Source organism: Cupressus sempervirens, chromosome 11 (assembly GCF_028749045.1).
Source record: "Cupressus sempervirens isolate cs-2001-9-10 chromosome 11, ASM2874904v1, whole genome shotgun sequence".
Classification (NCBI taxonomy): Eukaryota; Viridiplantae; Streptophyta; class Pinopsida; order Cupressales; family Cupressaceae; genus Cupressus; species Cupressus sempervirens.
Window position 1 is genome coordinate 580551619 of NC_143128.1, and position 9442 is coordinate 580561060.

General features: G+C 41.8%; 1 protein-coding gene across 1 annotated transcript; it reads left to right on the forward strand.

Moving 5' to 3' along the window:
• The first annotated feature begins 7464 nt into the window (after positions 1-7464).
• Positions 7465-8974, forward strand: LOC149530988 (uncharacterized). The gene is made up of 4 exons (XM_089807953.1): positions 7465-7762; positions 7853-7923; positions 8178-8340; positions 8435-8974. Exons 1-4 carry the CDS (start codon positions 7667-7669, stop codon positions 8651-8653), a joined length of 549 nt encoding a protein of 182 aa, XP_089664079.1. The 5' UTR covers positions 7465-7666; the 3' UTR covers positions 8654-8974.
• Positions 8975-9442: the final 468 nt, after the last annotated feature.

A 9442-nucleotide genomic window follows, 5' to 3' on the forward strand; every position in this document is an offset into this window, starting at 1 on the left:
CAAGATGCCTGTGTTGATACCTCAATGTCTAGAGGCCATTGCTAAAGGCGCAACTTCTCAGGTTGTCGCTTGCACACTCCACGTTCCCAGGCTTCCTACCACCACTCTCCCAGCAATGGTGATGATGGATGGTGGCATCACTTGGTTTCCCCGCCCTGTGGTGGCTCTCGCTAGTCCTCGGCTCCTCCTTCTGGTGCTTGGCGAGTGGTTTCTGGGAAATGACCTTTTCGCCTGGAGTTGGCTATTTCACCTCCATGGCCAAATATGAAGGATGTTGACCAGGCCATTGACCCTGCTGATGTTGTTGCTGATGGCTAGACTGTTCCCAATCCGCCTCCCAATCCCAAAGATGATTGAGAATTTTGTGAAGAACCTCCTTATAGCAATATCGTGAGAATGCTCGAAATAACAGAATACAAAGTGATAGCAGAACTCAGAATGAATCTACTGATCGCAGGCCACTTCGAGGGGGTAACCTCCTTTGAGCAAGCTCAATACAATAAATTCGTCCGTGCCCATCAAGGGCCTCAACCTATTCTTATATACTGAGTACGATCTAGAAAAGTAATACTACCTATGCATGTGGGATAATAAAATATACTCACGGGACGACTTACAAAGCATATGCGTCCAACAACACTACTCTAACAAAATAAACAGAAGGAACACACAGGTTCCTAACATCCCCTCTCCCTTAGAAAAAAGCTTTGTCCTCAAAGCTTAAGGTGTGGAAATTGTTGTTGAATCTGAAGAAGGGGTTCCCAGGTAGCATCCTCTGGTTGCATGCCATGCCACTGAATCAAGACCTCAGAGATGGAGCGAGAGCGAAGCTGGCGAGTGCGCTGGTCAATGATTGCCACCGGCTCCAGGATAATGGATCCTTCCGTATCCATTTCAGGGAGAGTAGTTTGTGCTCTGACAGTGGTACCTAGAACTTTCTTTAGACAAGAAACATGAAAGATTGGATGAATGCGGGAAGAAGGAGGAAGTTCCAGTTTATAAGCAACTGAACCAATCTTCTGCCGAACCTTATAAGGCCCATAAAATTTTGGGGCCAGCTTATGACGCCCTTTCAGCTTTAGGGAGGATTGTTTGTATGGCTGTAGATGAAGAAAAACCATATCCCCAACTTGAAATGAGCGCTCAGAACGGTGTTGATCTGCTTGCTGTTTCATCCGATTACGGGCCATGTGAAGATTATCCTGTAAGGTACGAAGAATCTGATCCCTGCTGCGGAGAACTATGTCAATTGCCTGGACTAGTGAGCTGTTGGGAGTGTAGGGAAGGAGCACTGGAGGTGCCTGACCATAGACTGCTTCATATGGAGTCATTTTAGAGGCAGTGTGGTAAGAGGTATTGTACCACCCTTCAGCTAAAGGGAGCCACTTGGCCCACTGATGTTGCTGTTCGGAAGTGAAGCAACGAAGATAAGTTTCCAAGCATTTATTGACAATTTCAGTTTGACCATCAGTTTGTGGGTGATAGCCCGAACTCATCTTCAGTTTGGTGCCAGTTTTCTGAAACAGTTCAGTCCAAAAATGACTGGTAAAAGTTGCATCACGATCAGAGACAATGGAAGAAGGGAGTCCATGAAGACGAAATATCTGGTCCATGAAGATTTGTGCAACAGAGGAGGCAGTATAGGGGTGGCTGAGGGCACAAAAATGACTATATTTCGAGAGACGATCAACCACAACCAAGATCACTGTCTTGCCACCGGATTTAGGAAGCCCTTCAATGAAATCCATAGAAATATCAGTCCAAATCCGTGTAGGGATGGGCAATGGTTCGAGCAAGCCAGGAAGGAGGGTCGTTTCACCCTTGTGGCGTTGGCAAGTATCACATTCAGCCACCATCTGTTGAATCGTCTGTTTCATCCCTTTCCAAAAGAAGTTTCTCCTTGCTCGCTCATAAGTTTTGAGGAAGCCTGAGTGCCCTGCTGAAGGAGAAGCATGGAGTTCATAAAAAATAGCCTGATGTAGAGCTGGGTTTTGAGGAAGCACTAGCCGACCCTTGTATCGAAGAGAAGCACCATCCCAAGAGTAATGTGGTATAGCAGAAGGATTATTGGCTAGCTGGTGAATGATTTGAGATAAAGAAGAGTCACTTTCATAGCCCTGCTGAATAAACGCTAACCAATTGGGAATGGGCATAGAAATAGCGGAAAGGGAAGCTTGATTATCAAATGTGCGAGAAAGAGCATCTGCCACAATATTCTCCTTACCCTTCTTGTAGGTGATCTCATAATCATACCCCATGAGTTTGCTGACCCATTTCTGTTGTGTAGGAGAGGATACCCGTTGTTCCAGGAAGTATTTCAGACTTTGGTGATCGGTTCTGATGCAAAAATGACTCCCTAAGAGGTATGGCCGCCACTTCTGTACAGCATGCAAAATAGCCATCATTTCTTTTTCATAAGTAGAGAGGGCTAGATTCTTACCAGAGAGGGCTTTGCTAGTGAACGCAATAGGATGGTCATCTTGCAGGAGAACAGCACCCAATCCATTGCCGCAAGCATCACTCTCAATAGTGAAGGGTTTGGAAAAATATGGCATCGCGAGAACAGGTGTACTGCACATAGCCTGTTTCAGTTGTTCAAATGCAGTCTCAGCAACAGGGGTCCAGGAGAAGGCATCCTTTTTTAACAGAGCTGTCAATGGTGCTGCAATTTTCCCGTAATCTTTGACAAACTTGCGGTAGTAGCCAGTCAACCCCAAAAAACCCCGAAGGCTCTTGAGAGTTTTAGGATGCGGCCAAGTTTTCATGGCATCTATTTTTGTAGGATCCACCCGCACTCCATGGTGTGCAACAATATGCCCGAGATACTCCACTTCCTCCTGGCCAAACACACATTTAGATAGTTTTGCACAGAGTTGATGATCAGAGAGAAGTTGCAAGACAAGCTCCAGATGATGGAGATGCTCAGCCCAAGTTTTGCTATATATGAGGATATCATCAAAGAAGACCAGAATGAATTTCCGGAGGTATGGTCGAAATATGTTATTCATCACTGCCTGAAATGTTGAAGGAGCATTCGTGAGGCCAAAGGGCATGACTAAAAATTCATAGTGACCATCATGTGTGCGGAAGGCAGTTTTAGGTATATCCTCCTCATTAACCCGAATTTGATGATACCCAGAACGAAGATCTAACTTGGAGAAAAAATGAGCCCCATGAAGTTCATCAAGAAGTTCATCAACAACTGGAATGGGAAACTTGTCCTTTATAGTGAGATGATTAAGTGCTCGGAAATCAATGCAGAGTCGCCATGACCCATCTTTTTTGCGAACAAGCAGAACTGGAGAAGAAAAGGAACTGGTACTAGGGCGAATAATACCTTGCTTCAGTAAGTCACGGACAAGTATCTCGATTTTGGTCTTCTGATGAAATGGGTAGCGGTAGGGCCTGATGTTGGGCGGAACACTGCCAGGAAGGAGCTGAATACGGTGGTCCTCTGGACGAGAAGGAGGTAATCCCACAGGTTCAGCAAATACACCAGAATACTTGTCCAAAATGTGTTGGAGATCGGCAGGAGTGCTAGAGACTGCTGATGGCTGCATCTGAATGGAATGGAGCTGAGCGATGACACCATGTGAATTCTTCTTAAGAAGTTTTTCCATACGGTGTGAACTGATGATGCTGAGAGACCCTGGTTGTAAGCCTTTCAAAGTGTGTTGGTGCCCCTCGGCTGAAAACTGCATCCAAAGTTCAGCAAAATCCCAGAGAATGGGGCCAAGAGTGCGTAACCATTGGGCACCCAAAACCACATCACAACCACCTAAGGGTAAGGCAAACATGTCAGAGCGCATGTTATAATCTCCAATAGAGAGACGCACATTGCGACATTTCCCTTTACAAGGTAAAGTGCCCCCATTGGCAATCATGACTTCAAAGCTAGAGCAGGGATGGATAAAGCAATCAGCTTGTTTGGCTATTCGTGGATCAATGAAGTTATGAGTGCTACCAGAATCAATGAGTATAGTAAGAGGGATCTTCTTGAAGAAACCCTGGACCCGCATGGTTTGTGGAGTAGTGACTCCTGCCAAAGCATGGACAGATATCTCTGGTGGAGCTTCTGGTGAAGGAGGTTCAGGCTGGTGAGGCTCAACCTCATCATCCACTGTTTCCTGAGCATCTACATATTCTTCCAGTTCCGGTGGAGAATCCACATCCAAGAGATAGAGCTTTTGCTGAACACATCTATGGCCCCGAGACCATTTCTCATCACAATTATAACAAATCCCTTTGTCTCGCCTGACTCGCATCTCTGTTTTAGACAAGTGCTTGATCGGAGTAGTTCTGGGAGCTGGTATGACTGGAGGGTTGTGAGAACCTGTATTTCTGAATGGAACAAAATTAGATCTGGAGCGTTGTAGAGCACTAATCTTGTCTTCCGCTAACTTAGCCAACCCAAGGGCTTCCATCATTGTAGTAGGTCGAAACATTTTGACTTCTGAGCGAAGTGCATCCTTTAGACCACTGACAAAACAACTACGGAAGAATTCATCAGACAAGCCCTCTGTGTAATTAGCTAATTTTTCAAACTCTGTCTGGTATTCTCTTACAGTGCCTGTTTGACGAAGTTTAGTGAGTGCTCCTGTGAAATCATCAAAGGAACTAGGGCCAAAGCGCTCCAAAATGAGGGTGCACAATTCTCTCCACGTTGGGCCTACATTAGCCTTGATGTACCAACGGAACCATTGAAGAGCTTCATGTTCCAAATGAAAAGATGCAAGGGGGACTTTGTGGTTATCCAAAGTATTATGCAAGCTGAAATACTGCTCTGCCCTATAGATCCATCCAGTCGGATCAGAACCATCGAAGCGTGGAAAATCAAGCTTTGGTCCACGGAAATTGCCAGAAGAGGACCCAGTATCTCCTGAATGGTTTCGGCTCATGGCTGACTGCTGAAAGTTAAGACCCAGAATTTTGTCATCCAGATCTTGAAGTTTGGTTTTGAGGGATGCAATTTCCTTTTCCATGATTTTTGCTCCTGTACGCGTAACAACCATAAAGCAAGGTTTTTTTTTTTTTTTTTTTTTTTTTTTTTTTGGAATGGGTAGAAGATGAGAAACAAAAACTTTTTTAGTTACGGCAAACTTGGATTTGGGTAAAATTCATATAGGAAATGGGTGTTCGACGGGTGGTGGGAGACTATCTGGGGACAAGGGAAAAAGAAAAATGAGGGTTTCAAGGGTAGGGAGGCGAAATGAGGCGAACAGTCCAAGAGGGATAAGGGAGCAAAATGAGGAATTGAATCTTGTGGCTCAGTTTGGTGGCGATTGGATGAGAGGTGAAAAAGATAGGGCAAACCCTAAAATTAGATAAATGAGGGATTTAGGGCTTTGATATGTAAAATTTGGGGTTGGGTCGCCAAGGAAGGAAGTATGCGAAATGATATTGCAGACGTTCTGTGGAAGTATGAGCAGAAACAGAAAGCAAACAAGGAAGCTACGACTAAAAAACAGAAAAATTTTTACTCTTTTTTTTTTTTTGAACAGTCGACTTAGAAAAAGAACAGTCGACTTAGAAAAATTCACTCACAGACAGAACAACTGAAAAGAGTTATTGCAATAACAAGAGATATTAGAAGTGAGAGGAACCTGAAGGCCACGACAGAAAAAAATTTGATGTAATTTCCACCCAGCGAGCCCAAGAGAGTGCTCTGATACCAGATGTGAAGAACCTCCTTATAGCAATATCGTGAGAATGCTCGAAATAACAGAATACAAAGTGATAGCAGAACTCAGAATGAATCTACTGATCGCAGGCCACTTCGAGGGGGTAACCTCCTTTGAGCAAGCTCAATACAATAAATTCGTCCGTGCCCATCAAGGGCCTCAACCTATTCTTATATACTGAGTACGATCTAGAAAAGTAATACTACCTATGCATGTGGGATAATAAAATATACTCACGGGACGACTTACAAAGCATATGCGTCCAACAACACTACTCTAACAAAATAAACAGAAGGAACACACAGGTTCCTAACAAATTTCATGGTCATGATGAACCACCTCCCTTAGCAGGCACTGCTTTAGCCACCTGAGGGTTGCTTAATATGTTTTTTTGATAAATACTTGATGTTTCCACCCTCAACCGTGTGAACTCTCACAGGGTGATCTTGTATCCCTCAACCCTTTTTTTGTGAATTGTATTCTTAGTATATTATTTATTAATATAAAATGACTATTCATTAAAAATAAATAAATTATAGAGTTAAATATTTTATATTTTATATTTTGATTATATTTTTAGTTTTACATTGATGTTTATTTTTGTCATTTGTAAAATGTTTTTTATTAAAGTTTACACCATATTTTACTAGCTACTATTTTACAATCTTACTATAATTTTTTTATACCATTTTGTAAATTGTAAAACTAATACTACCTCCTCAAGATATTTTGGTAGTTTGAATTAAGTAATCAATAATTTATTTTTTAAAATCAAATATTTCAACTTAATAGAAATGACTAATTCATTCATATAATATAATTTCTATTATTATTTATATATTTTTAAAGTAATATAATTATTAATATTTTTAAAATTTCTTCCAACTCTCTCTATCATTCTACCTTTATTTGTCCTTATAATAACATATCATTCTCTTGTCATCGTATCATTTCTTTCAACCTAGAAACCTCCATTTCCCTTATTTTCCCTCCTTCTCCAATTATCGTCAGGAACTTTATGCATTGGGTCTCTTGTTTATTAAGGAACCATCTTTATACTTTCTGCGTATGTGGAGAAGATTCCCAGCTACTGGAAAGGTTTATGAAGGTATCAGCTGTGCACAGAATAAACGGATCTGGGCATTCTGGTTTACCCAGGCAATTAACATTTCCACTGTTATTCAAAGCCCGACATGTTTTAGTCAATGGCGAAAAAAGGGTTTTTCCTGTACATTGGAGGGAGACTGGAACAGACGAGCTCATTAAATGAAGGCTTGGGCCAGAACCCTGATGTTTTTGCAGAACTTTGTCGAGATAATTATTTAACACCGCATCTCAAGAAAGTTGAAAGCCTCTGACCAATACAGGCAGCTATCTAGGTAGCTGTTAAAATCTTCAACCATGTGCACAAATCATGAGATTTTCACTCCAACTTCTCTCGTCCATAAGATGAGCATGTGCTTTGTTCGATGGCGACAAATGGTAAAAGCTAGCCACGTTGGGCGTATGTGGATTTGGAAAACGAAAGAGAATTTACCCGCATTGTGGAGAGCGGCAATCCAGAAAGGTAATTCAGAGAGGGGAGAGTACGAGAATTGTAATGTAATCACATCGTCATAATGTTAGGGCCACCAGAGAAAACGAAGTGCAAGGAAACTGTCAGGCAAAGGTGGGGGCGTACCGCACATCTCATATCTCAACCACGATTAGGTTAAATTTGCAACAGAGGAGTTCTTTGCTCTCTTTTCAACATAAATTCTTCAGGCATCACAATGGAATCTCTACTCCCATCAGCTTTCTCTTTTTTCTTCACCCGCCTGTCTGTTTATTCCATTAGCTACTCCCGCCCTGCCCCACCCGCGTATGTCCTGCTGTCTCTTGGAGCTTACCGCCGGAAGAAGCAACAAATTTGGTCACGCCGGGGTTTTCTGTCACTAGGGTTTCAGAAAAAAATTGTTTAGGTTTTTCTCTCTCTAGGGTTTCAGATGCCACGGGAGCGAGCGGCGCAGGGGCCGCCGGCACCCAGTGTCATGGATGCTAAGCATTCGAGCCTTATGCAGGATTACCTTCAACTCCAAGATGTGAGCTTCTCAAACATCTGTTAACATTTGCGCCGTTCGTTTTTTTAGATCTGGGGTTTTCTCCGTGTTTCATATTGTTAAACTGCACAGGAATTTGCGGCACTGGAGGATCGGCTGCAGGCCGCTAAGATGGCCAAGGCGACTCTAAATGCTGAAGTGAGGTTAGAACTATCATATCCATTCTTGGAGTTTTCTCGTCAGTTAAAACTTAATAGTTAAGGTTTGAATTGAGTTGTTCATTGATGCAATTTTTAGAACCAACCCTCTATGCGGATGCACGTCTTAAGCCTTGACTCCTCAGTAGGAATCAGGTAGATTGCAATTGCACCCTGAAATTAGCGAGGCTAGTGTCCCGAACTCTCTAACTAGCGCTAGTGTTCTTTATCTTACTGTTGCCGATTCTTCCCTTACGCAGATTCTTGAGACTAAGGCTAAAGAAGTTGAAGGGAAGTCGTTCAAATCTCATAGAAAAAGAAATCAATTCTGTGATTATGCCTCGCAATTCCTTGACAGCCCATCACAGTAAAGCTGTTTTTGGAGCATTCATGCCCGAACTTTCTAGTCATTCTCCTAAGAATGTAATGCTTTTTTTCCCATCATTTAGTGTATGGTTAGAGCTTTTTCTCTACAGAATCAGTTGTATATATCGTTATATGATTTTTGCGTCTGCAGAATTCTCTTGATATGACAGAAACTCCTGTTTTTAGAGAGCTACCAAAGACTAATAGTTCTGAAGAACTTATCAAGCAAAAATGTGTCAATGAGCGCACTGGATTGGTTAGTGCTCCGAAAATCTCTGCTTTCAGAAATAGCACAAATGTATTTACCATCACAATGACAGGAAAGAGAAAAGTCTCATGGAAAGATGAGATTTCTCTGAAGTGTAACTGATTGGGGTCATCTGAATTATATTTGGTGTCATATAACAGCTTTGGGACAACATGAAGAGGAATATGTTTCCTGTAGTTTCGCCAAAGTTCTTATTGTTATATTAATTGATCAGATTAAAAACAATCTGAATGACAAGTTCCCGAAGCTTCCATCAGGAGCTGGCTGTTATCATTGAAAAGCTATTCAATGCATAAGGGTAACTTTGCATCAGATTCAGATTGTTGGTCGGGCATAATTCATTTTCTACAATTTCATTGCCCTCTCCTGTTGAGAAATTTATCATCTTTAAGTATCTTAAAATTGCTTCAGATACTTTATTCAGCCGTCTCTTTTTCTACTTTAAATAACTGTATGAACAATTTGGGGATCAAAGACACAATCCTTTTGATCCCACTTAATGTTTTGCTTCTTGACCTGTCTTATTAGCACATCCATTTGAACATCTGTAGAAACCAAATCAAAATCTTTCTAATAATGGGATTAGCACCACCAAATGGATGGTACGTCTAGATTGAATTTTGCAACAGAATAATCAGTTGAATTTTTTTATAATTTCATACAAGGGCATAATCCAAAATCTGACAGGTGTTCTGGCATTTCATGAAAATGTGCTATCAGAAAATATTGGTGTCGTGATTGCGTCTCTTCCATAACATGCATAGTTTAGATGCCATTGTTCATTAGAGTTGCACCTGTTAGCATGTGTTTCCCTCTATTTGGGATGCAGAGCTCAAAAGATCATTTCATGTATGATATCAGAAATCATCTCATAGTCTAGACTCTAGTGTT